This window comes from Pteropus medius, unplaced genomic scaffold (assembly GCF_902729225.1).
Source record: "Pteropus medius unplaced genomic scaffold, Ma_sr-lr_union100, whole genome shotgun sequence".
Lineage (NCBI taxonomy): Eukaryota > Metazoa > Chordata > Mammalia > Chiroptera > Pteropodidae > Pteropus > Pteropus medius.
In genome coordinates this window covers 729354-756202 of record NW_024356336.1, presented here as the reverse complement: position 1 = coordinate 756202, position 26849 = coordinate 729354, and the positions used below count along the sequence as shown (strand labels likewise).

Below are 26849 nucleotides of genomic sequence, written 5' to 3'. Positions count from 1 at the left end.
GAACCATTCAGCTGTGTGATCTTGGGGACATTACCTACCCTCTCTTGGCTGGACTGGCTGCTCCAAGGTCATTTGTGGCCCTTACAGTCTCTGCTTATGTTCATTTGTAGTTGAATAGGTAGCAGCTGGGGGGTAGGAGATAAAGGAAGAGAGTGGCTGGAAAATTGGAAAAAGCTTATTAATTTATAACTATTTTCTCTTGGCCGATTACTGCAGATGGTTTGGGTTCCAGGCAAGTTTAAGGACAAGTTAAGAGATGAAATGGTCAAGCAGAGAAACTGAGGTTTGTCCCCTCGATTCATTCTCTTGGGAGCATTTACTGCAACCCTGGGTACTAGGCACTGCAGTTGGTACTATAAATGTGTAGATGGTGAGACCCGTCCCCTGCCCTTGGGGAGGTCAGGGTAGAGGTCTGAGAAGCCACAAGCCAAAAGCATTTTCTTTCGTAGAGAGAATGATGGAGCGGATAACCACAGTCATGCTGGAGGCTGGCAGCTGAGGACTGGCCTGCTGACTCCTACACTCAGCCATCACATGACCTGTGCCCAAGCTGTCTATAATGAGGCCACACTAGCATCTACCTCACAGGGCCAGTGTCAGGCTTAATTGAGTTGCTATGAGCACAGCACTTAAAGCAGTGTCTACCCTGCAGTCATTGTCATTAAGTGCAAAGCACAGTGCCATAAAAGAGGCCCAGGACCCACAGTCATACGTGTCTGGGTTTACATCTCAGAGCAGTCCCATGACCTTGCTGAGCTGCAATTTCCTTCTCTATTGAAGCAGGATAATATAGTGCCTACCTCAGAAGCATGTTGAGAGCACATGGAATGAAGTGACTGGAGTAGACGGCCCCCGGTTGCTATTCGTTGAATGGGCATCTCCCAGAGTTCTCACCTGTGGCCATGTCTTTCCCCAAACCCCTCGAGACATATACTTTTAAGGTATGGTAGTTTGTATTCACAGAGGAGGAAGAGGGATTTATACAAGGATAAAATACAAACCAGCACACAGTCGCTGGCTCTTTTTCCTGCCATTTCCCAAACTGCTCACTTCCACTCTGGGGGTGTTGAATTTATGAGAGGTTTGGCAACACAGACCTCAGATTCTGGGAAGGCAAGTGAAGGTCTGTGAGGTCTGGACATGAAGGAGGGGGCCCTGACTGGGAGTGAAAGCACACCAGAAAGCAAATGAACACCTGGGACCTCGCATCACCCTCCCTGTCCCCAGTGGCATCCTGGGCGGGCCTGCAGTGGGTGCTTCTTCCCCAGTCCCTTCCTGTTCATGGTTGCCATCTGCACCTTTTCTTATCAGCTCTGAGTAGTGAGCAGGTCATAACACTTTAAATTGTCTATAAATATTTTTATTTGTCCCTAAATAGAATGCCATAGATTGTTCTAAAATGTGTTATTTATTTATTCATATATTAATTTAGGAAGAGGCTAGCAGAAACCCCATTTTCAAATCTTTTAAGCCCTCAAGATGTTTTATGGGAGCCTGGGATAAAAAGGATCCCTGTCTTTTCATTGTTCTATTTGTGGAATGGATATTGAGGTTTGGGGGACGTCGGCTATTAAATTAATACAAGGTGGGGAGTGACTAAACATTCTTATTTTTCCCCTTCCCCTTAATCATCAGCCTGCTGTTTTAGAAAAATCATTCACTCCTCTGTACTTAATGTAACATTTTCCTCATCATATATTGAAAGGGATTATTTTATTCTTTTAATGAAAGTGATGAGGGAGAGGTCAACAGGGCAGGAGTCCAAAGAGGGACCTGACCTGGATCTCTGGTGACCAGATTCTTGTCTTAAGCTGTGGAAAAGAATTCAAGGACAGGACAAACGGCAAGCAGGAAGTTTTATTAAAGCGAAAGTACTCACTTAAAAAAAGTGTGGGCAAGCTCTGAGAGTCACCCTAGCTGTTTGGATTACGGGCTTTTGTTTTCTTGGGGTGGGGGTGGAGACGTGAGATTGGCAATGTAGGTGATGTTATAATTAGCCAAAGCTGAACAAAGGACAAGGGAAGGACTCTGGAGCCTTACCCTGGAGGGAGGGGGCGCCCAAGGCCATCCATCTATCTTGTCTCCCAGGTCTTGGCTTGTTTCTCCAGCCTGAGTCTCAGGCTCCCAATCAAAACTGGGAGAGGGCTTAGTAAGGGACCAAGGAAAAATTCTGGAGCCCCATCCTGGAGGGGAGGGGGAACTTCCCTAGGCTAACCTGCCTCAAAAGCACATTATAGGTGGATGATTTTACAGAAGAGGAAGTGGAGAGAAGGGGTTTGCTCAAGGTCACACAGCAAGTAGGGACAGGCCTGAGGTCAGTCATTGCTCAGGTCTTTCCACCATATTGCTAGTCACTTGCACGTGCATTTTCTTGTTAATCGTGTAGGTGTGTGTGTGTGTGTTGTGTGTGTGTGTGTGTGTGTTGTCATTGACTTAGGTTTTCCCTCTGCAATACCAACAGGTTAAATTTAGCCTCTGATAAGTCTGAGGAGAAGAGTTTATAGCACAAGACTACAAGTACTGCCAAGTTTGAACTATTTCGTTGAAAATCACAAGTATTGATGTTCGTATAAAAGTGATGTTGTCCTCGTCTTTTATTCCCTAATAATGCAGGCAGAAAAATCCCAAATTGTCATCATTCTGATGACATGAAAGACCAACCATCTAAGTGGAATCCCGTTCATGAGAGCCCTGGGTAAAGTTAAGTGTGTTAGCATGTCTCTAAGGCTGTATTAGCAGAGAAGTTAAAGGTTATATTCACACAGTGTTCAACAAGTGTTGGGGTTTTGGTAATAGAGAATAAAAATCTAGAGCAATGTAAGTAAACTGGTGGGAGTTCTCTCCTGCATGACCCCTGATTTTGCATAGGGTAGGGTATTTTGAAACCCTTCATTTCCCGATTTTAATTTTTTTTTTTTTCTATTTTGGGGTAGTTACATTTAAATTTTGGTCATTTGGGGGATGAATACTTTATTGGTTTTCGTTTGAAATTTTTTGAAAAATCAGCTTAAGGTGGCTTTCTTTTTTTGGAGGGAATGAAGATAGTCACAAAGAACCTTCCAGGAACTCTGAAGAGCTGAGAAATTTGTTTACCTGTTTTATTTTTTTTAAAACCTATTATTGGAGCATTATTTAATATGCTGTTAGAGCACAGCTAACCAGTGCCCTCAAGCAGGGCTGCTTATACTGCTCCAGGGGAAAATCACTGTTCCTGTTCTGGCCCCTTAGATGGTGCCTCCTTGGAGGTGTGGCCCAGGTATGCCTTTTGAAGGGAATCATTTGTAAACATTTACATTATTTTTTGTTTGTTGTAAAGTAGGCTACATTTATTATTGCAGTGTTTTCTAGGCAGTGTTTTGTATCTTCTTTATTATAACTACTTGGAGAAGCATTCGTTTATTCTAACTAAAATCAGTTTGCTTGGGTTTAGGTCACTGCTCTGTCACCTTGGGCAACATACATATCTAGGTCACAGTCTGTCATTGTTCCTTATCTGCATTATGGGGGAAAAAAATAAGATTGCTGAGAAGATTAAATAAGACAAAGGCACAAAAGAGCACTCGGTAAATGTTAGTCTCCCCAGAAAGAAGCTTATTTAGGGTCACAGGTTGCGTGGGGTCGTTTCCTGTCTAGGAGGCCCTCACTTTAGTAGGGGACTTAGGTGGTTCAAAGTATGTGCTAGAAGCTCACTGGGGGAAGAGGACATGGAGCAAACATGTCCCTGGAAGCAGAGGCGATAGAAAGAATAAGCAAGAACAGGAACTTGGAAGACAGAAGTTGACTTGCTACGGGGCCCTTTTACCAGGCACCGTGGAGACAGCTGGCTCATTTTAAATAACCCATATTGTCCAACACTCCCCTATTGTGTGTGTATTCAAGCTCATTAAATGCTTGCGAGGTTCTTGCAGGGGCCTGTAGGAGGCGGACCTCCCCAAACTCTTCTACTGCAGTTTGGGGAGCTGGGAGGAAAGTAGCCAAGAGGTTTTTTTAAGTCTCGGGCCCCGCCTGGCGCCCCAGATCAGCGGCGGCTCTGCAATTGGTGGGTCGGCGCGGGGACGGGGCGGGGACGGGGCGGGGAAGTTGGCTGCGTCCCGATCCAGTCTAGGTACAGGAGGCGGGACCCTCCGTGGAGGAAGGCTCCACGTGGGGGCGGGGGCGTGCCCGCCCAGGACACTTGGCGCGCAGGAGGCATTTCGGCATGGAGGAAGCGCAGCGCCAAGTTTGGTGTTTGCAGGCTGCTGCACAAAACTTCCCAAGAGGCGCTCTAGAATCGCGCCTCCGCCTCCGGGTCGCGACCTGGCTTCCTGGTTGGGCCCCGGGACCAGGGTTTGCTTCAGGGAGTTAGGGGGTTGCACGTCCTGCATCCCAGCCGGAGCCCGGTGGGATTGGTCCGCGGGGCGGTCAACATGAGTCCTGACAAGCGCAAGGTCTGTTTCCTTGATCGCAAAGTAAAGTAAGTAAGCTTGCAGTTTTAATGACTGTTCAGTTATCTTTTACAAACTTATGCAGCGCCCTCTCCACTTCCCGGCCCCCTTGTGAAGTTAAGCTGTGTGTCCTCTTAGCACCACCCCCTCTTCCTTGCCTCTACCCAAAGAAATGCAAACTTCAGTTTATCTGGTGGGGAGACGGAGCCTGACTTTCATAAACACTATCTGGCCTTGGCAGTGGAGGAGAAGGCTCGATTTGGCAGTTGGTTGGAGAAGGGCGCGCAGGAACACACAGGTGCCGCAAGGTTGACGGGTTGGCGGAAGGCCACGCTTTCCTCCTCTTCCTCCCCTTATCCTTGACAAAGGTAATGGTCGTGGGAAGGCAAGCCTCTGACACCTAGTGATTATGAAGTCCGGAGCGAATCAACGTGCACCTGAGCAAGAATCACATTTAAGGTTATTTTCTGAGCAGGTTAGTGTAGGCATTTCTGTGCTTGAGCGCTTCTCAGCCCCACCTGCTAGACTTTTTTTTTTATCTTCATTTTATTGCATTTTTAAAAATTACTAAAGTGATGTTTTCTCAATAATTCATATAATAATGCTTTTGAAAATTTAGAAAATTATAGATAAGCAGAAAGGAGGAACAAAAATCACCCCTAACTGCACCCCCATGATCTTTATTAACAGTTTCATTAGCAGCCTTTTCCCCCCATGTAGTTATGTTCTAATTTATGAATTTGAAGCATTCAGAACATATTGTATTGTAACTTGCTTTTTGAATTGATATTAAATGACATTAAACTTTCTGCCAGTGGGCTCAGCGGACTGTGACCCACAGCCCATTTTTTTGTATGATTTGCAGGCAAAAAAGGGCTTTTTAACTTTTAGATGGTTAAAAGATTAAAAAAAATACTAATCAGTGGCGTGAAAATTACGTGAAATTTAACTTTGTTCACAAATAAAGTTTTATTGGAAAATAGCCACGCTCATTGTTTATCTATTTTCTATGGCTGCTTTCAGGCTTCAAGGGCAGAGTTAAGTAGTGGGACAGAGTCTGCCTGAGCCATAAAGCCTAAAGTATTTACTCTCTGGTTCTTTACAGAAAACATTGGCCAACTTTTCTTTAACATGCTTTTTACTAGGTCTCTTGGGTTCCTTTAAATGGATACACCTTAAAATGTATAAATAATCCACTATAGATAGCAAATATGTGGGCTTTTCATTTTTTCTTTTTTCTTTTTCTTTTCTTTTCCTTTTTTTCTAATAACTAGCACTGTGAAAGACAGCTTTGTAGCTAAGTCTGCCCCCATCTTTTGCTCTTTTCTCTGGATATCTTTACCCGGTCCATAAATAGTTCCCGTACGCCTCCCATGGGTGAGGCCTGCATCTGGGTGCAGGAAGGCACACAAATGTTTGGGAGACATACCTCTCCTTCTAGGAACTCTTGGTCCAGTTGGAGAGCTGGGTGTTTTCTCAATAATTCAAATTCAAGGCCTATGCGGTGCAATAGTGATAACTGTTACCGTTCATGAGGTACTTTCAGTATGCCAGACTGACCGCTTTGTAGGTATGATCTCATGCCATCTTTGCAACACCACCAGGGGCTGCTTAAGTGGGGGCTGTCATCCCCGTTTTATAGACGAGGAAACTGAGACTCTCAGGGCTAGGCATAACTGGGATTCTCACTCAGGCTGTTGCCCAAAAGGCTCTCTGTAGGCAGCCAGTTTCTACCACTTTGAGAGCACAACTTCAAAACTAAGAGGTCTTTCCTAATGTTAGACTAGTCAGAAGATTAAAAGACTGGACAGAAAAGTAGTGCAGCTAATGAGCATGCCAGGGAGTGAGGACTATTGGAGCTGGAAGGGCCTTAGCAGTTGTTTAATTCCTTTGATGGGAGATTCAAAATAGATTAGAGACATGTTCCAGACATGTGACCAGCCAGACAGGAGGGAGGCTGATCTTGTATTTGTTTGGTCCTTTTGCAGAGGAGACTAACAGAGTCTTTGGAGGATCCTCCTGGGAGTGATTAGGTTGTGTGTGAGCAAAAGGGCAGGGGGCCAGGCTTGGATCACAGTCCGTCTTGTGTACTCAGACTTTTGTTGAACACAGAGGTCACATTTCTTCCACATTTGGAGCCCTGGTCTAACTCTTCTGGCAAAAACACTCAAGTACTGGAGTATACCCAAAGCAAGCCGCGTGGCCTATGAAGGATACTTTTTTCTGATCTATAAAGCTATTCACATCAGAAGTTTAACATATACATCTTGAATCACATTTAAGTGTACACATTAATCCAAAAGAATATCTTTCACAAACCACTTTAATCCAGAAGAATAAACTTGCAAGAAAATGGAATTGTCCCTGCAGGTCTAGGCCATGTGGTTACCATATTTATAATAATTTGAAGATGCTTTATTTGGTCACTGCAAGGTCCCTCTCTTAGCCTGGAATTGCTAAAAAGATGAGAGTTAGACAGCCCCATACTCTGCTACTGAGCTGTGCAACCTTGAGCAAATGTCATCAACCCTTTGAACCTCAGTTTCCTCATCTTTCAATGGGACTAATACTAATAGGCCTTTCCAGGGGTCTTGAGACTGTCTATCTAGCACTGGAACCCAGCATGTGCCAGATGCCCAGTGCTCAGGAGGTGCTGGCCTCGAGCGCTGTCCCAGGTCAGCACAAACTTTGTTTGCACAGCTGATAGCAGTAATGACAGAGTTCCTTTGTGAAAGAGATCTGTGGTGGAGTCAAGAGACATTTGGGATCCTTTCTCAAAGGCTTGACTAACTTCTAAGGAGCCAGAATTAAATGCTGACCTGCTTCCCTTGGTGTGCAAACAGGGCCAGAGCTCAGAGAATAGAGAAATGCATGTGGGTGAGAGTCGCTGGAGAAGGGCTTCTTAGAAGAGACTTGAGTTGGATTGGATGAAATAAAATTGGGGAAGGGAAGGTGGAAGAATCTGGTCTTAAGTGAGTTCCACAATGCCCCATTATGAGTGACATTACGGCCATGGGAATTCTGCTCAGAGTCAAGGCCAACTGTCCATGTTGAAATGCTGGTCGTGGATCTATATGTGTTTTGCACCCCTGCCTGTACATTAGAATTTCCTAGTGGGGGGGCACTGGGAGAGGGCTTTTGAAAAATGTAAATGTCCGGGTGCCCCTCAAACCCTCACCCCTAGTCATGCTTATTAACTAGTCCAGGTGGGGCCTGGGCATCAGTATTTTTTAAAGCTTCTCATGGGTTGAAATGTACAGTTGGGGTTGAAAACTGCTGCCTAACTCAAAGTTGACAAACGGATTTCATAAAGGGACAGATAGTATATATTTTCAGCTTTATGGCCATATGGTTTCTGTCACAACTACTCAGTTCTGCTGTTTACTGCACCAGCAGCCATAGATAACATATAATCAAATGGACATGACTATATTCCAGTCACACTTAATGGACACTGAAATTTGAATTTCATGTAATTTTCACATGTCACAAAATACAATTCTTTCTCAAGCATTAAAAACATAAAAACCATTATTTACTTGTGGGAGGTACGAAAGCAGATGGCAGACTGGATTTAGCCCTTGGGCCCTAGTTAGGCTAACCCCTGGCCTCACCAAAGTGGTCATCCCAGGAGTACTGAGGGGACAGGTGACCTGAGACATTTCCATGGTTCCATTTATCTGGAAGCCCAAAGATGAATTCAAAGTTACCAGCCTATACAAGGCTAGGCAATGTCCTTTCTTTCTTACTTGTGTCGTGATAGTAATGAGGCCTTCACTTCTGTTAGCTCATCACCTCTCTGCAGTTACCCACCCTATTATAAAAAGGAAAAGAGAGGTAAGGGATTTAAAGACTGGTTAATGCTAGGGCCCTAGCCTGATGGCCCCGTACTAGGGCTCTTATAATGGCTTCCTTGCAGAGAGACGCCTCAGCTAAAGCTCTTCACTGCAAGCCAGACCCAGTGCTGAAACCTGGACACATGCTCTATGAGGCAGAATATCGAAGCAACTTTCCCACGATTACACAGGTCATAAGTAGTAGATTCCAGACCCAAAGCCTGGGAGAATGGCTCTGGTCTACCAGGGTTTCCCAACTGCGAACTATTGACGTTTGGGGCCTTATAATTCTTTGTGATGGAGGCTGTCCTGGAAGCTTCGCAGGATGTTGAGCGGCATCCCTGACCTCTGCCCACTAGATGCCAGTAGCACTGATCAGGTTATGACAACCAAACATGTCGGCAGACATTGCCGTATGTCCCCAGGGAGCACAGTAGCCTCCCTAGTTGAGGATCCTGCATTACACATATTGCCTCTCATTGTGCTTGTTTTTTTAAAGTCCAGACAATAGAGGTACTTTCATTTATCTCAGATAGCTTTCTGCTTCAAAATTAGATTGTGGGGGCCTGTCTGAGCCTCGGTTTCCTCATTGTGAGCAGGAGACGGTGGCCTCTCCTGCACAGGGCTATGAGGTTTCAGTGAGAAGCCTCCTGTGCTTTATCCGTGGTGACACTGCAGAATATTATTTCCTCCCTCCCAATGTGCTTCTGCCTGGTCTCGTGCCTCAGCAGCTGACTGTGTTTGGCTGACAGCTCTGTTGCATAGTTGATAGCACCTGAAGCAATTTCCAAAGTCATCATTTCAGCCACCACACTTGCCTTGGAGCAAATGCCAGCCTCAGGTCAGCACTCCAGAGCCAATGTTGGTTGGCCTCCAGCTTTGTCAAAAACAAATAAAAATAGCCATCAGCCTGTAGACAGGGCCTTAAACAATCCACCCCCTGCCCCGAAGCATTATGTGTGTTCACCAACCTACTTTGCTGTGATGGGTTTGTGACCCACCTGATGGAGCGGGTGGGTGGCTCTGTCACCAGTTTTAATATCAAAATGGTGGCCATGAATGGTTTTTCCCCAGGCCATACAGTGGTATTTTTCTAATGGTCGAGGTTTGCTTTGTTGCACTTTAGGTCAGATTGCTAGAGTTTTAATGTTTGTGTGTGTGGAAATGGGATGTCTCAGACTTTCTGAAGCCAAAGGATCAAGCCAGCCCGTTGGGGAAGGTCGTGAACAGAGTGAGGAGAGTGCACAGATGGGGAGCCGGCCTGGGCAGGGGGTGGCCTAATGAATGCCTTTTCTGGTGAGGTTGAGAGATCAGCAGGCCCAGGCCTCACTGCACTGATATAATAATATAGAGTATAATGTGTGCCAGATACTATCGTTTACTTTCTGTGTATTAATTTATTTACTCCTCAGACTTCAATTAAGGTCCATGTTATTCTCATTTTAAAGATAAGGAAACTGAGTGCCTTACCCAATGGATAATGGGATGGCCATGGCTTTCAGCATCTTTAGGATAACTGGATCAGGGGTCTGCAAGTTATGGCCCTTGGGCCAAATATGCCTGTTTTTGTAAAGAAATAAAATTCTTGAAAATGAATTGAACTACCTGTTCATGAAATGTGCTTATGATAAAAATACTGTTTACATTTGCAAGATGATGTTGACCTTCCAAAGTACTTTTCTAAATCCTATTTCATTGCAGCAGTTCAATCTGGGAGGTTTTAGAAGAAAAGATGCTTGCAATTTTGGGGAGGCAGCGAGGCTATCTTAAGGGCCAGAAATCATTTGTTCATTTATTTGTTCATTCAGTCAGTCACCATGAATAAGCCGAGTAGAATGGAAAAGGTCCTAATTGAAAATATCCTGTAGTAGCACATAAACATGATGGTTTCTGTCACTCATTTCTCTGTTTCCTTTAACCTAGAAGTCTGTTTTTTCACCTCTGACGGGTAGGCTCACTCTGGGGATTGGGGACAGACTTCAGGTTTGCAGAAAGCTTTTTCCCATGGGAAACTATACTGGATGTAAAGTCTTTGAATAGCAGAAAACGCCCACACCCAACATTTCTTGGTGTGATGGAAAGAGCCCCAGGCCTGCTGACTTGCTGGTGACCCACCCCCTTTGCCTGTCTGGCCCTCAGTTTTCTCAGCTATAAAATGGAACTTCTCTTCCCTTATTCCCCAAGGATGGACTTCCCTCTTCCCCAAGGATGGACTGCTTATTTGCTTCCATCCTTGCTGTTGCCTGCTCAGGCAGTAGGCCACAGCATGCTGGCGATGTTCCTTATGAGCAGTCAATTTTTCACCCAAGCTTTTGGCCCCCTGAGTCGACTCAGCCCCAGCCTTCCAAGATGCCTGATGACATAGTCTCTGGACACACCTCTGAATGGCTAACCTCTAACCTAATTCCTGGCAAGTGGCTTTTAGCTTGAATACCCTGTGGCAGGATTAAGTGAGTGGACTGAATGCGTCTGCCTGATTCCACTCCGGTCAAAATCTCACCAAGTGCCAGCAAAGAGATTTTTTTTTTTAAAAAAAGAGGAAACCCCTCAAGCCTGGGAGGACAGGAGGGAAGTTAGCAACATTTTGGAAGCTGGAAAGCAGATGAATAAGTGGCTTAGCACAACCAAGAGGGCAGATTGGTAAAGCAGCAGTGAGGAGAGCCGAAAACCTACTAAATATCGATGGGCACAGGAGCTGGCAGTGCCCAGAGCCTCTGTAACTGGGGGTAAAGGGGATCCCAAAATGAGAAGGATTGGGTGAAAGACTCCCAGAGCCCCTTGCTTGCTCTGTGCGTCTGGGGGCTGCCCACTTCCATCTAATAGAATGCAGGAGGTTTGTTCTCTGGAGAGGGAAAGGCAGAGGGTCTTGGGACTGGGGAATGATGGGCACAGTGGAGGGTGTGGGGCTAGTATTCCTAACAGGAGGATGAGGGTCTGTGTAGGTACCCGATCCTAAAACCTGCCCCGCCCCGCAGACCTGTCCGAGAAGTTACGCCTCCTTCTTTGCCCCGGCTCCTGGCCAGCCTTTCCTCCAGGCAGGAGACCCAGAGACTTTTCCCAGGGGAATTGGACCAGTGAGGAAGACTTTAAAGACACAGCCCTCCCAGATCACCCTGTGTTGAGCTCAGGGTCCACTGGCTTTATCACATTCCAGTACTTCTGATCAACCCTTAAGTTCCTGCTCTTGGTCATGAGGAAGTGACCAAGGCTACCAAACATTTGGGTAGTTTCTAATATGGGAGACAGGCCCCAAACAAACCAACAAAATGACACAGGAAACTTAGACGAAACAAATCATGCTAGGAGACGAGAACTTGAAAAAGCTATTATTAATACTCATCAAGGTTGGAGAGGATGTACACATAGGAACAGGATGCATGAAAAGAAACCTTTGCAGATGAAAATAGGCTCTTAGACATTTAAAATGATAGCAGAAGTGAAAAGTTCCACTGAACGGAGGAGTTAGAAGGCTAAAGGAATCATCCAGAAAATAAAAGAGATAAAAAAATAGAAGAGAGAAAAATACATAATAACATGGTGGGCCAGTCCAGGAATTTCAGCATCCAAATAATAGCACTTCTGGAAAGAATAAATAGCACTTCTGGAAATAGTAAATTTAGCAAATTGCATGGCCCTATTGAGAGGTTGGGAGAAGGGAAATGGATGGCATGGCCGAATAAGAGCATTAATTCCTCATCCCAAATAGGAAGGCTACAGGTGGTATCTCAGATGGATGACCCACAAAATAGTACACTCACATCGTTCAGAACTATGGAGACGTGTAAATGCCACAAAAGTGATTTTCTCTGGTGTCGCGTTGTGGAGGAGTGGGGCAAAATCCTCTTTTATTATATATTTTTTTGGTTCGTTTTCACTTTAAAAAAATTTTTGATATATGCATCCAAAAAAGTACATGACAGTTATCAATACTGCTTAATCTGTCTGAAGTATTAGAATGTGTGACTTCCTGATCATAGACTTCCACCTCTGTTATAAGTTTTTGGATATTATTTGAGTTCCTAAATTATGGGCATATAAAGTAAAAATTTAAGATTAAAAATCTAAATATACAGCTTGGAGTGTGGGTCAGGGGATTGCTCCTGCTTTATTCGTGAGCTGGCCTCTTGAAATAAATGCTTCACGGTCCCTGTGGGTTTTATAGATGCCAGGCACCCGACTCCCTCCCTGAGTGTCCCAGGCTTCCTGGCTCATGCAGCATGTCCTGTTCCCTCCACAGACCCAGTATGTCGGGACTCCACCTGGTGAAGAGGGGCCGAGAACAGAGGAAGGTGGATCTACAGAGAGACTTCACCGTAGCTTCTCCAGCCGAGTTTGTCACACGCTTTGGGGGGAATCAGGTCATTGAGAAGGTATAGATGGGGTCCTGGTACTCTGGGTGGGACTGGGTGGTGTGGGAGAACCAGCTTCAGGCTGAGTACTCACACTGCAGAGAGAAGACAAGCACTTGCTAAGTGCTGGGTGCCAGACTTTTTAAGATTTCACCCTCATGGCAGCCTGAAGCAGCAGATGCATGCATGACCCCATTTCACAGAGGAGGAGCCAGGCCTCTGAGAAGGTCAGGAGGCTCCCCAAAGGACCCTGATGTGCTTTATGCAAGGGTTCCTAGGTTATTGGGAGGGAAGCATGAAACCCAGCCCTGCCTTCCTAAGATTTACAGCTTCTTAGAGGAGAGGAGACCTATTTACTTGAATAACAGTAATGAAAGGAAACAGCTAAAATTTGTCATTTTTGAAAGGGGAGAAAGAACGCTGAACCTAAGCCAGGAGTTCTGGGGTCTGTCTGCTGTGACCACTCATAGAATGTCACATCTGGGCTCAGTTTTCCCTTCTGTAAAATAGAGGCAGTTGCGTTCCAAATCTCTAATGAGACTTGTCCTTCAGGGCTGTTGTGAAGATTAGTCCATGATGTAAGGGCCTTAAAATTATGGACTTGCTCCGTAAGTCAGAGCTTTGAAGACACATGCCTAATTTTTTTAAATAAGAAAACTAGAGCTTGGTTTTGTTTCTTAGAGACCAGGCCAAGTGGTTGGTCAGTCTGAGCTTCTTATGTGGAGGCGAGCTCAGAGGGAGAAGGAACTGCCTAATGCCACACAGTCAAGTTCATCTCATAATGAGAATTGAAACCAGGTTTCTTCTATTGCTCTCTGTTGCTGGGACCAGCCAACGTTACTGCCTTTCCTCCTTACCAAATCTGGAGCCTTTAACCTGCATGATGCAGAGGCAGCCACAGGGGTCCATTCAGAGCACAGGTCACACTGTGGAGAGTTCAAGTCTCAGCTCTGTCACTTACTAGCTGTGTGACCTTGAGAAAGTGCCTTAACGCCTTTGAGTTTTAATGTCTTTAATCCCAAGTAGGGATAATAATACAACCTTTTTCAAAGGCCTGCTGTGAGGATGGCATGAATGCTGGTGAGATACATTGTATTGTAGCTTGGTCCATACAAAACTCAAAAAATGTGATCATGATGGCACCAAATAAAAGAGTCAAAAATCATCATTCATTTATTCATCCATTCATCCCTCCCTCCATCCCTTCATCCATCTGTCTATCCTTTTTTTCCATCCATCCATCCATCCATCCATCCACCTGATTATTCATTCATGCAGTTGGAAGACTCTGAGCACCTGCTCTGTGCTGGGCTGTGTGCTGTAAAAATACGAAGAAGGACGATGTGCTCTATATACTGCGGGGAGGCTCTGTAGCTGTGAAACAGACCTTGGGTGGCACACAACATCTAGTCCAGGTAGATATCCTTTTCTCCATCCAGGTGCTCATCGCCAACAATGGCATCGCTGCCGTGAAGTGTATGCGTTCCATCCGCAGGTGGTCCTACGAGATGTTTCGAAATGAACGGGCCATTCGGTTTGTAGTCATGGTGACTCCAGAGGACCTCAAGGCCAATGCAGGTATTTGGGCCTTGACTCCCTCCCCCTACCACCCCATCATGTTCCTTCCTTACCTGTCCTCACCTGCACTCCACCTGGGAAAATCCATTCTGGACCCCCAACAGAGCCCCAGGGTAGCTCTCATGAGCCCACATTTATTTGCCCTTTCTTCTTTATTTAATTAAAATGTCTGCTGATGACAAGAATGACCTAAGTGCCTTATAAAAATGCAGATGGTTAACATGCAAAGCAGAAATCCCATCTTTGAGAAATGTCTGCATTACCACAGATATGTGTGTCTATTCCTCCAGATGTTTTTCTCTTGCAGATGTATGTACTGCATTTCAGTTATTTGTTCATTTTTCTATTCACTTACCCTCTTTATTAGCCTAGACCATTCTATAAATAAATATTGGACAATTGCTGCTTTTCCTGAACAATCTTATCTCTTTACAGACACTTCTCCACAGAGAAGCCAAACTGATTTTTCAAAAACACAGCTCAGGTCCCATCAGCCCTTTCTTAAACGCTTCAGAGGTTGCAGTGCTGTTCCCAGCACCACCAACCTCAGCCCCATCCCCTGAACCTCCCCTACCCGCACCCCAACCTCCTTGGGCACAGGCCCTGGGCTCTGCCCTACATAGATGCAGCTAAACAATGAACAGTGAGGATAGGTTTGATTTTTAGCATCTCACTCATCTCTGGTGCTGACCACAGTCTGTAGTTATTGTATTTGTTTTCTTGTTTATCTTCTCCAACATTAGAGTAAAACTCTGTGAGGAGAAAATGCTTATCTGACTTCTTTATAATCTCTGGGATCTTCCCAGTGTGTGTTCGTTCGTTCATTCATTTGTTCGTTCTTTCTCTTTTTTTTTTTTATTCATCAACATACGTTTATTGGGCATCTTGGGAGCGCCAGGCCATGTGCTGTGTGCTGGCTGGCAGCCCCAATCTCCAGCTTTAATGAATGCAGGGAGCTGAGCTAGCCCTGGGGGGAATCATGGGGGAGGCTGAGGTGGGCATATTTATTGGCACATGTGGCCGATTTCACAGACCTGGAGGAGTAGATGGACATTCTCTTGGCTACTTGGCTGTGCTGCTGGGTCTTGGCCCTTACAGGCCGACTAGCTAGGGGAGTGACTAGCAGGAATGTGCAGGCTGCAAAGGAGGGCTCACAGCACGGGGTGGAGGCAGAAGAGAGGTCCCCATCACCAAAGATTTTTTTTTAAGACGTATTTCTCCAAATGGAATTTGTGGCTTAAAACATTGCATTGTATTCAGCTTCAAAAAGGAAAGAATTGATGTCCCATGCTACAATATGGGCAAACTTTAGGACATTATGCTATGTAAAATAAGCCAGTCACAAAAAGACAAATACTGTCTGATTCCATTTATATGAGGTCCACAGAGTGGTCAAAACCATAGAGACAGAAAGGTGGCTGCTGGGGTGGGGGAGGGGGAAAGGGGAGTTGTTGCTTCATGGGTACAGAGTTTCAAGTTTGTGAAAAATTTCTGGAAATCTGTTTCACAACAATGTGAATATACTTGTCACTTCTGAACTGGACACTCAGAAAATGAGTAAGATGGTAAATTTTATGTTATGCTATTTTTATCACGATGAAAAATAAGCATTGAATTGTCTAATGGCTAAACAATATTAAGATAAACTTTAAAGAGGAATAAAAATACCCACTATCCTGACAGCTCGCTTCCTTCTTTTTTGTTCCCTTCCAGGCCTGGTCCAGGCATGCATATATTTTTACATAATTAAAGTCATATTCAGTTTTCTTCTAATTATCACACACATTTGTCCATTGTTGCCCTAGAATTGTCACGGTTGTCCTTTCCATGGCCATATGCAGTCATGTCTTACAGATTTCCTACAACTAACTCCATCTCTCTGTTGTTCATTCCTTTTCTCTCCTGTTTAATTCCAGAGTATATCAAGATGGCAGATCAGTACGTCCCTGTCCCAGGAGGGCCCAACAACAACAATTATGCCAACGTGGAGCTGATTGTGGACATTGCCAAGAGAATCCCCGTGCAGGCAAGTCGGATGGGGCACCCCAGTCTGCCCACAGCGGGTGATGCCCTGAGCTCAGGAGCAGCTCAGTTTCGTAATTCGGAAGGGGCAGAGAAGCCAGGTCCTGTGAGACTCTGAATTCCAAGACTGATGTGACCTGGCAAAGAGCTTTCGGTGTGCGATGGGAGGCAGGTTCTTGAAGGAAGATCTTTGTTCATGACTCTTTGTGTTTGCAGGCGGTGTGGGCTGGCTGGGGCCATGCTTCTGAAAACCCCAAACTTCCGGAGCTCCTGTGCAAGTACAAGATTGCTTTCTTAGGTAGAGTGTGTCTCCATCAGATACGTGGGAATTGGGACGTTGATGTAACAACACTCTGCTGGGTCAGATTGTCTTTCTTTAAGGTGGGGGTCACCTCAGTATTTCCACTCACAAATTCATGGTCAGGAACAAGTGAGTCTATGGATAGGAGGTCACCTGGGTAGGTCAGCCAGCCCAGAGAAATAGGAGCCATTATAATGGTTACCACAGTGGAATAATGCTGGGACAAGCAGACTTCTGCTAGTTCCTGTTGGTACTGAGTGAGGTACCAGCCACGTCCAGAGTTATCACCAGGTTTAAAGGTCACATTTCTGATGAGGTCACAGCTTTCCTTCAGAATGCCCTCACCCCTTGGGACCAGAGCCCCTCATCTTTACTACTTATTAGATAAAGGATACTTATTATCTGTGACATCTGTTTGTTTCAAGATTTGAACTTGTATTTGTAAACTTTGTGCAATTATATTATCTGACTTCCTTTCATGGTTTAGGGGAATTATCATCCATAATAAATCCTTACCATTGAGCCTATAACACAGACTTTTGTATGAAGCAGCTCAGTTCAATCAGCACCTGATATACCAAGGGTCGGTCTGGTGACCTTTACTAGCTGATATTTTTTCTGTCCATGGTCTTCGATTGCCTGTCACACAGGACTCTTTTATCCTTCAGTTTTAGCTCCTCTGGAAGTTGATGGTCCAGCCCACAAGCTGGCAAACTACAGCCCACAGGCCAAATCTAGCCTACTGCCTGCTTTTGTAAATAAAGTTTTATTGAAACATGGCCCTGCTCATTCATTTATGTATTGTATATGGCTGCTTTTGCCCAACACTGGCAAAGTTTAATATTTGTGACAGAGAGACCAGAAGGTCTACAAAGCTGAAAATATTTCCTGTGTGGCTCATTATAGGAAAAATTTGCCCACCATGATCTAGTTTTTTGAGATGCTGGCTTGACCCCTTGGTTTAATTTTTTGCCTTCCCCTGCAAAGTGAATTTTGCATATGCTGTACAGCTTAGGTTATAAGTCAGACCAGGTTTAAAATCTACATGTGTTGAAAGTTGACTGATGAAGTAGCAAACTTAACAGATTTTTTTTTTCCCTGACTTGATGGTAAACTTGAGAGCTGGGACCTGAATACTTTTCTTTCACTTGGTTGGCACTCAGCTGCGAGGGTCTTGTGGCTGACTTGATTCTGACTTCTCCCTTGTCCCTGATTCCTCAGGCCCTCCCAGTGAGGCCATGTGGGCCCTGGGAGATAAGATCGCCTCTACCATCGTGGCCCAGACGCTGCAGATTCCCACACTGCCCTGGAGTGGAAGTGGTAAGGGCCACAAGCTTTACTTTGGGGGTCTACTTGGCTCAGTCTTGCTAATGTGAGCAGAGGTGGGGTGACGGGAATACGCTTTTTATTTATTCTTTCATTTAAAAATTTTAAGTTAGATTAAACAAGCAGTACAATTTCATTGTAGATAACTTAGAAAATATGAGAAGTACAAAAAAGAAATAGAAATCATCCATAATCCTATGACCCGGTGTTGAACTTTGTTGTATTTTAGGCTGTCTACCTTTCTTGCCTTTTTTAAATGCACATCCTTTAAAAAACCAGAGATCTTATATTTACTGGTTTGGGACTTATTTCTCACTAATCTTTCTATGTCAATAAATATACTTTACAACATTTAAAATGTTATGAAAATTATACTATACAGATGTACCATAATTTATTTAACAGTCCTCTCTAGCCGTACATTTAGGTTGTTTCCAGTTTTTTTTTTTGTTGTTTTAATTTAAGAAATGTTAAAAGTAATAGAGGCTTATCATCTAGTAGCTAAATCTCTATGTACATTTTAAGCATTTCCTTATGATAAATTCCTCTAAGTGGAATTTCTAGGCTATATTAAAAAATAAACAGAAAAAGTCTCAGGAGTTTCCTATTCAATTTGATTTTTTTCCTCTAAAGATTAAATTTTAAATTTGGAATGGAAAGTTTGTTTTTGTTTTTTAATCTTCACAGTATTAGAACGTAATGATTTGTATATAAATTACTCCATAGGGGAGATTTGGGATATTTTTGGATTTAGTTTAGTATGGTCGGTCTTATAGACTCAATCCGAATTTCTTAAGCTTGATTTCCCATTCAGAGTTGAATCAGTCCTTAAGAAAATTATAAGCTCTTAATTAAAGCTAAAGGGTCGTGTCTGCATTCTGTTGGTCTAGAGGCCAGGTCTGGAGTGGCTTTGGTGAGGAGACGCCCTGTGATTCCTGTGTTGTGTGTGTCTCCGCCGCCCTTGGAGGATTCAGCTTTCTTTGTGCCTTTCCAGGTCTGACAGTGAAGTGGGAAAAAGATGGTCTGCAGCAGGAAAAAACAATCAGTGTCCCAGAAGACATTTACAACCAGGGTTGTGTGAAAGACGTAGATGAAGGCTTGGAGGTAAATGCAGAGCCTGTGGGTATCAAGGCACCAGAACCTTCCCACTGTCCTGGTAGCAATGGAAACTAATCTCTAAAGAGGTCTGTTTGTCCTTCGTCCCCAGGCAGCAGAAAAAATTGGTTTTCCATTGATGATCAAAGCTTCTGAAGGCGGTGGAGGGAAAGGAATCCGAAAAGTGGAGAGTGCTGAGGACTTCCCAGTCCTCTTCAGACAAGTGAGCTGTCCTTGCTGCGTATTTTTTCACATATATTTAGAAATTGTCTGTATTCAGTTGTTAGCCACCAGATTATTTCCATTAGCGTTATTCTGTCACAATTGAGAGGATATTTGTGGGAGCTGGAATATTGCTGTGCTGTTTCGAAGCAAATGTGTACATTTCACTCGCAGAAGTCCATGGTTTGTGTTGATCGGTGTACCATTCATTTCCTTAGATGTTCAGGTCTGTGAATCAGGGTGTCTGTAAATAGTTTCAGAGATATAGGGTCAGAACATCTGTGACTATATTTGTCTATTGAGAGATGGGATATTTTGTAAATTTTAGTAGTCTTGATATTTTTAATGTTTCTAGATGATTGGTTTTTATCGTAGGAACTATACAGTTGACCCTTGAACAACACAGGTTTGAACTGCATGGGTCCACTTATACATGGATTTTTTTCAATAAATATATTTAAACAATTTTTAGAGATTTGCAATAATTTGAAAAAAACTCATGGAAGAACTGCATACCCTAGAAATATTGAAAAAAATTAAGAAAAAGGTTGTATGTCATGAATGCATAAAATATATGTAGATACGAGCCTATTTTATCATTTACTACCATAAAATATACAAATCCGTGTGTTAATCGAGTGTTTATGTTATTGGTAAGGCTTCCAGCCAATAGTAAGCTATTGCTAGTTAGGTTTTTGGAGGAGTCGAAAGTTACAGGCAGATTCTTGACTGCCTGGGAGGTCAGTCAGTGCCCATACCCCCGAGTTGTTCAAGTGTCAACTGTAGTTTGTATGTTTACTTATTTGTAGCTGGTTTTCTACTTTTAAAACATTATGCCTATTATTGGCAATGTTTAAAAAACTATGCTGGCAATCTTCTCATTCTTAACCCAACTATTTTAATATTTCTAGGTTTTCTTCTAGACCTTGTTCATGGGTATATTTTAAAGAGGCATACTCGGTCTACACAATATTTTGTTCTACATTTAAAAAATTCTAAATTGTAGATCGTGAACATTTTTATTTTTGCCATGTTGTTCTAGTTCTTAACGATGATTTTGATGATTGCACAGTGTTCCCTATGTGGCCATAGTCTCATTTATCAAACTTCCTTTTTAAATGTTCAGCTTGTTTCCATTTTCATTATTTTCATTATAGCAGAATAATTCTGCTATAGTATAACATGGCACTTAATACTTAGCTTTTTTCTCCTCTTTTGAATTACTTTCTTGAGTAAACACCATGGGGAGAGAAGGACTTTGTTAAATGGCATGCACTTTACATGTACTTATTTGTAAATTGCTTTCTAAAAATTTACCAATTGTGTAGCTGTGGGCAATATGTGAGTGTTATATGAAGTAGTAGTTTTGCTACCATGTGTCTCTTTCGGGGTATTTTGGGTGAAGAATTTATATTTTCAGGATATGTGTCTCTTTCAGGATATTTTGGGTGAAGAATTTATATTTTCAGGAAGGTTGCAGCAGTAGTACAGAGCTCCCATCTCCCTTTCACCTAGTTTCTGCCATTATTAACATCTTCTGTAACTATGCCATGTTTGTCACAGTTCAGAGATTAACAATGATATGTTTATGTTAAGGAAACTCCAGGCGTGATCCAGGTCTCACCATTACATTTAGGGGTTGTACAGAATTTAAAGCTTTTCTTTGTTTCTTTTTTCAAAATAGACTTTACTTTTTAGAGCACTTTCTAATTCACAGTAGAAGTGAGCCAAAAGCACAGTAGGTCCTCAAATAACATAGTTTCCTTCAACAGTGTTTCATTTGATTATAAGGTTGATGAGATGCTGTAAGAACTGAACTCTTGTTTATGTCTGTCAGCCTATGATAAAACCGGTTTTGTTATGTGTCATTTTGCTTAAAGTCATAGAACCTATTGATGGTGTTAAGTGGTGGGACTTCATGTAGAGTTCCCTTGCACCCCTGCCCCCACACATGCACGACCTCCCACAGGCTTTTCTCTTTTAATTGTATGAGTGTAATATAAATATGTTCTTCGTGTGAAAATTCAGATACTTCAGTGATATGTTAACAATAGAAAAAGGAAAATTTCTTTTTTACCATCACCTCCCAACACCTCCCCCCTTTTCAGATGGAAGCACCATTAGCAGTTGGGTTTCTCACCAGCATTTTTACTTTATATTCTTTTATATAGACATTAATGCAGTTTGATTTTACTATTTTTCACTTAAGTGGGGTCATCTCATATGTAATTGTAACCTGTGTTTTAAAAATATTTGTCTTAGAAATCATTCCATGTGAACACTTGTTTTTATGTCATCTTTCTTTAAGAATCTCTAGATGACATCCTTATAAGACATCCCTATAATGCATATCAGCCATTAAAAGGATGAAGTCAGTGATAGGTTCTACCGTGGAGAGCTGGCTGAGTAAGTTCACTGAGCAGGAGGAAAAGAAAGCTACAGAGTACTGTGCTTTGGTCCTGTTTTTGTTTAAAGAAACATTCTGCGTGTGTGTTACTGAATGTTTAGCAGAAAACCAGTTTGTATACCCAACTCTTAACAGCACATTAACTCTTAACTAGTTACCTCTCAACTACCATAACTCTTTAACAGTACTGTAAACTCTTAACCAGTTTGTAACCAATTCTTAACAGCACATTATCTTTAGACAGTGGGATTGTGGGGAAATTTTACCTTCTACGTTATATATTTTCACAATGTTGGATTTAAAGCAACAGTGAGAATGTAATGTCTTTAAGAGAGGTGAAACAAAACTAAAAGATCGTGGACGTCACTGCCATCATTTCTCACTCTTTGGAGAACTTCCTATTCCAGCCCTGGCTGCCCAGGGATGAGCCAGCCACTCTGCCTTCTCCACCAGGTGCAGAGCGAGATCCCGGGCTCCCCCATCTTTCTCATGAAGCTGGCCCAGCGCGCCCGTCACCTGGAGGTCCAGATCCTCGCAGACCAGTATGGGAACGCCGTGTCCCTGTTTGGGCGAGACTGCTCCATCCAGCGGCGACATCAGAAAATCATCGAGGAGGCACCTGCCACCATCGCTAAACCTGCTGTGTTCGAGTTCATGGAGCAGGTGGGCTCTGCAAGCCAGGGGGCAGGGGAAGTTTCAGGGGAAGCCGTGTCAGCTCAGAGTCGGCAAGAGCTCCCCATCGTCCGTGTCGCCAGAGTTGGGTGGGTGCCCAAGAAGGGACTGGGGGCCCATCATGGAGATGGTTCCAGCCTGGCATGGGTTTATTGGAGAATGATCTGTGCGGTCCCAAAGTAATCGACACATAGCAGGTCTCCATTTGATGGGGAAACTAATGAACCACCATTAAAACTACTTGAGAAAACCACTGGAAACCCCCCGGTCTCTGTTTCTTTGCAGTGTGCTGTCCTCTTGGCCAAGACGGTGGGCTACGTGAGCGCAGGCACAGTTGAATATCTCTACAGCCAGGATGGCAGCTTCCACTTCTTGGAGCTGAATCCCCGCCTGCAGGTGGAACACCCCTGCACAGAAATGATCGCTGATGTGAATCTGCCGGCTGCCCAGCTACAGGTGAGGGAACGAGCCCTGAGCCCTGGGTCTTCTGCCCAGGGTGGGGTCCCTGGTCCTACCCCGATGAGACCTTTATGCTGCTCTTGGCTGGCTGTCTCTGAGGAATGACTGTTGTAATACGTTAGTAGCACTGAGAGCCACACAGGCTAAGGAACTTCTGTGATGTGGTTTCTCACCTTTGCCATGTAATCCTTTGAGAAACTGGAAAAAGCCACAGACTTTCTCCCTGGTAAAATATATTTTATACAATTTCAGGGCATTCGTGGATCCCTGATACTCATTCATAGACCCAGAGAAGTATTTATCAACCTTTTTTTTTTTTATTATCACCTTTCCCCTAAGAAGCCTTTTTAGACATTTTTTCCCCCTAATTCCTCCCCTATTTGTTTGGGTATTGTCGATATATCTGTGCTTTTATACATACAAAGAGTAAGATTTTTTTCACTCCCAAGAGCAAGTGTTTGCCCGCTTGGGGCAAGTGTCACCCCCATTGAAAACTTGTGACCCAGGGGTAGGAACTCTTGCATTAATAGGAACTCAGTTTTGTTGTTGTTCTGTTGTTTGCTTTCTTCCTCCCTTCCTTCCTCCACCAGAATTCATATTATTCTTTTCTTAGTTTGAAATATTTTAGAAAAGTTGCAAGGATAATGCAAGTTAATATCGTACCCTATGTTTACATATACCAATTATTAGCACCTCGCTATATTTGCCTTCTCTCTACTTGTGTGTATAGTGTTTTTTTTTTTTTTGGCTCAACCTATTGAGAGATGTTTTGACTTGTCATGCCACTTTGCTTCTAAATACTTCAGTGTAAGGACCTCCTGAGAACAAGGGCATTTTGTTATAATAATACCGCAATAAAATTATCACACTTGGGAAATAGAGCATTGAAGCCACCACATATCTATCTACTATTACTGCCCACATTAAAATTTTTCCTGTTGTCCCAATAAGGTTCCAAATTTGTAGTTGTTTTTTGCTTGTTTTTTTTTTTTTAAATCTAAGATCCAATCAAGGACCACACATTACAATTCATTGTCATTTTTCATTTGTCTCTAATCTTAGTCTTCGTTTTTCATTCTTGACATTGACATTTATGAAGCGTTCAGGCAGAATATCCCTCAATTTGGATTGGTCTGATTGTTTCTTCCTGGTTAAAATCTCTTAAACATTTTGGCGGGGGATTCCACAAGTGTTGTTGTGTCCCTTGTGAGTTCATATCACAAGACACAGCATGTTAAATATGATCATGTGGCTAAGCTAGTGTCCGTAACTGTCTGGTTTTTACTCATTCTTCTAGCCCAACTTTCCCTGAATCCTTCACAAAACCTGTAATTCTGCCAGTGGACACCTTTCCTTCTCACCTTCTGTAGCACTAAAATTTGTAAATCTTACCTGACGCGCATATTTTCTTGTCATATGATGTTGTTTTACGAATGTCACCTCTTCATTGACACTATTGCAGAGTCAAGATTTTTGCCTTTTTCTTTCTTTGTCTCTCCTGCCACCACGTAGCAGTGTTGTGTGCACATGAGGTTCTCAGTATATCTGAACTCATTCACTGCACCTCTTCCATTGCATCTAGCACTGTGCTCCATGTTTGGGAGCCAGAGGTCTCGTGGGACTGACAGTCGTGGGATGTATTTTTTTGATTTCAGATTGCAATGGGTGTGCCACTGCACCGGCTGAAGGATATCCGACTTTTGTACGGAGAGTCACCATGGGGGGTGACGCCTATTTCTTTTGAAACTCCTTCCCACCCTCCGCTCGTCCGAGGCCACGTCATTGCAGCCAGAATCACCAGTGAAAACCCAGATGAGGCAAGTTGTGGGGAGGGCTCTGTGTTTCCGCCATCTCCAATTTCCCCATGTGAGACAGACCCCCAGGCTAAGACTCCCAGGCTTCTCATTTTACGGAAGGGGAAACTGAGGTGTGGGAAGGGACAAATCATGGTTTATTGACACACAGTGTGGGCCAGGCACTGGGCAGATCCCTTCATACATCTCTTTGCTCGCTTACACGACACTGCTGCCGCTGGGCACTATTCTTGCCACATTCCAGCTCAAGAGATTGGGGAAACTTGCCTAACGCCTCAAGCTTGGGACTGCTGAGGCCATGGCCAATCCCCGTCATGGACTCTAAAGGCCACGTCCATCTTTGGATCAAACAGCCAGGCTAGAGCCTGGGTCCTTGGATTTCTGGTCCTGTGAAGTTTTGCTGTACCATCAGTGCAATCTGGCCCAATGTAAGGAGTCTGTCTGTGACTTGTTCTTATTTGTGCCTTAAAAAAATTAACCAGTTGGCATCTATCACAGTTTACATGCTTACTGATGGTCGATTGTCACATCATCTCCATAGTCTATCACGACCTGTTTCATGATTACATTCAAGAAACTTGGAGTAAGAGGTTTGTTTTTCCCCTCCTCCTTTTAACTAAAGAATATTAAGCTATGGCAGCTGTGTTAGTTTGGGATCTTTGGCTGCAAGCAAACAACCAGCTCCGGTGACAGACAGCAAAATGGGAATTTTTAGGAGGGATGATGGCTTGTTTACGGGTGCCTAGGGGGATGGAGTTCCCAGAACTCTATCTTTTGCCTCCAGGCACCTCTGTCAAAAAGAATGCCTCCATCACTCAGTTCAAGAGCCTTAATCCCAGAGAGAGAGTCTGCATCCACCTCCCCAACCCCCACCCCTGCTTACCAAAATTACACTCAGAGTGGGACAGGCTACAGGTGAGGGAATTAGGTGTGTTAGCATCAGCAAGGCTAACAGTGGGTTTCTTTATATGCTGCAATTTTCATAATTCAAAATTGGAAATCCAGTCCTTTTTAATTTTTTTATTGTCAACAATGTCAAGAGTATAAAATCAGAATGTACCTTCCCTGGGCTCCATCAATGATCACCATTCACCTATATTGTATCTGTACCTCTTTCCCCCATCCCAACTTGGTTGTTATTTTTTTAATAGTGTTTTTAAAGTAAAAATTACATGCATTGACGTGCTCACGTGGATACACCCACAGATACATTTACACCCCTAAGGATGAGAAATACCAATGTTTCATTGATCACAATAACCTGTTGGTTGTGGCAGGCATTCTGGGGTTTTCCTAGAATTTAATTCTGTTGAAAATAGGTCTGGAGTAATGATTTCTTCCATTTTGCTTTTTCTGTCTTGGCTCCAGGGGTTTAAGCCGAGCTCTGGAACAGTCCAGGAATTGAATTTTCGCAGCAGCAAGAATGTGTGGGGTTATTTCAGCGTGGCTGCTGCTGGTGGCTTACATGAGTTTGCTGATTCTCAGTTTGGTCACTGTTTCTCTTGGGGAGAGAACCGGGAAGAGGCCATTTCGTCAGTATCTTTTCTCCTCTCTCACCTTCCCTCCCTCCTCTCTTCCTTCCTTCCTGTCTCTACCTTTCTTCCTTTAAAAAACTAAAAGCCTGTCGCTTCAGATACTTTAGCGAGTTAGGAGATCAAGGGAAGTGAATCACAGAGCAAACCCTGTTTTAAATACCTTGTGCTGAATTCAAGAACAAAGTCTACCCTCTTCCTGTGTTTGAGCTCCATGAAGCCTCACCAAGGTCATTACTCCTGAGCTTGTTATAGGTTGAACTTGAAGGAGATCCAAAGAATGTTCACAGTGATTCCAAAAGTTTAAAAGATGCTGAGTACTATAGCTTTTTTCTTTTTTTTTAAAAGGTGTATTGTGGGGTGGGAACGCCTTAATCTAAATCTCATACGTAGTTTCCAGAGAAACCCACATTGACAAAGGGGACCCGGAATTCTGAAACACACCTTACCTTTCTCCTGCCTTGACCTGGGCACAAAAAGGTCAAAACAGTCCACTTTGTCATTCAGCATTCTTGTGTGGGTAGATAACTGTCCTTTAATGGGAGAAATCCTAAAGACATTGTGGATATTTCATTTAAAAAGTATTAAAATCTTTCTGGCCCAAGGCACTTAGCCATGAATTAAATTGAGATTAGTGATTTGATGAGCTGGCCTTCTTTGCCAGCTTTGAATAATTAATTTTAATGATGCTCAGTAAAAAATGGAGACCTTTGGAGCTTAGGGAGCATTTCAGCAAATAAGAATTAATAGGGAGAGGGAGGGAGGTCAGCCGGCCCAGCCCATTCCAAAAGAAATGGCCTGTGGGTTGTCCC

At 43.5% G+C, this 26849-nt stretch overlaps 1 protein-coding gene across 5 annotated transcripts in view; it reads left to right on the top strand.

Moving 5' to 3' along the window:
- Positions 1-26849, top strand: part of ACACB (acetyl-CoA carboxylase beta) — a 103263-nt gene that overhangs the window by 23799 nt on the left and 52615 nt on the right. For 4 of the 5 annotated variants that reach the window (XM_039861769.1, XM_039861770.1, XM_039861771.1 and 1 more), the window contains 11 exons: positions 12498-12630; positions 14049-14187; positions 16104-16213; positions 16426-16507; positions 17732-17830; positions 18831-18940; positions 19044-19154; positions 22014-22223; positions 22518-22688; positions 24347-24508; positions 25874-26037. In XM_039861769.1, the coding sequence (XP_039717703.1) occupies positions 12498-12630; positions 14049-14187; positions 16104-16213; positions 16426-16507; positions 17732-17830; positions 18831-18940; positions 19044-19154; positions 22014-22223; positions 22518-22688; positions 24347-24508; positions 25874-26037 (1491 nt within the window). Of the gene's footprint in view, positions 1-4112; positions 4454-12497; positions 12631-14048; positions 14188-16103; positions 16214-16425; positions 16508-17731; positions 17831-18830; positions 18941-19043; positions 19155-22013; positions 22224-22517; positions 22689-24346; positions 24509-25873; positions 26038-26849 lie in introns of those variants that run through there. The other variant, XM_039861773.1, reaches the window with a different exon arrangement.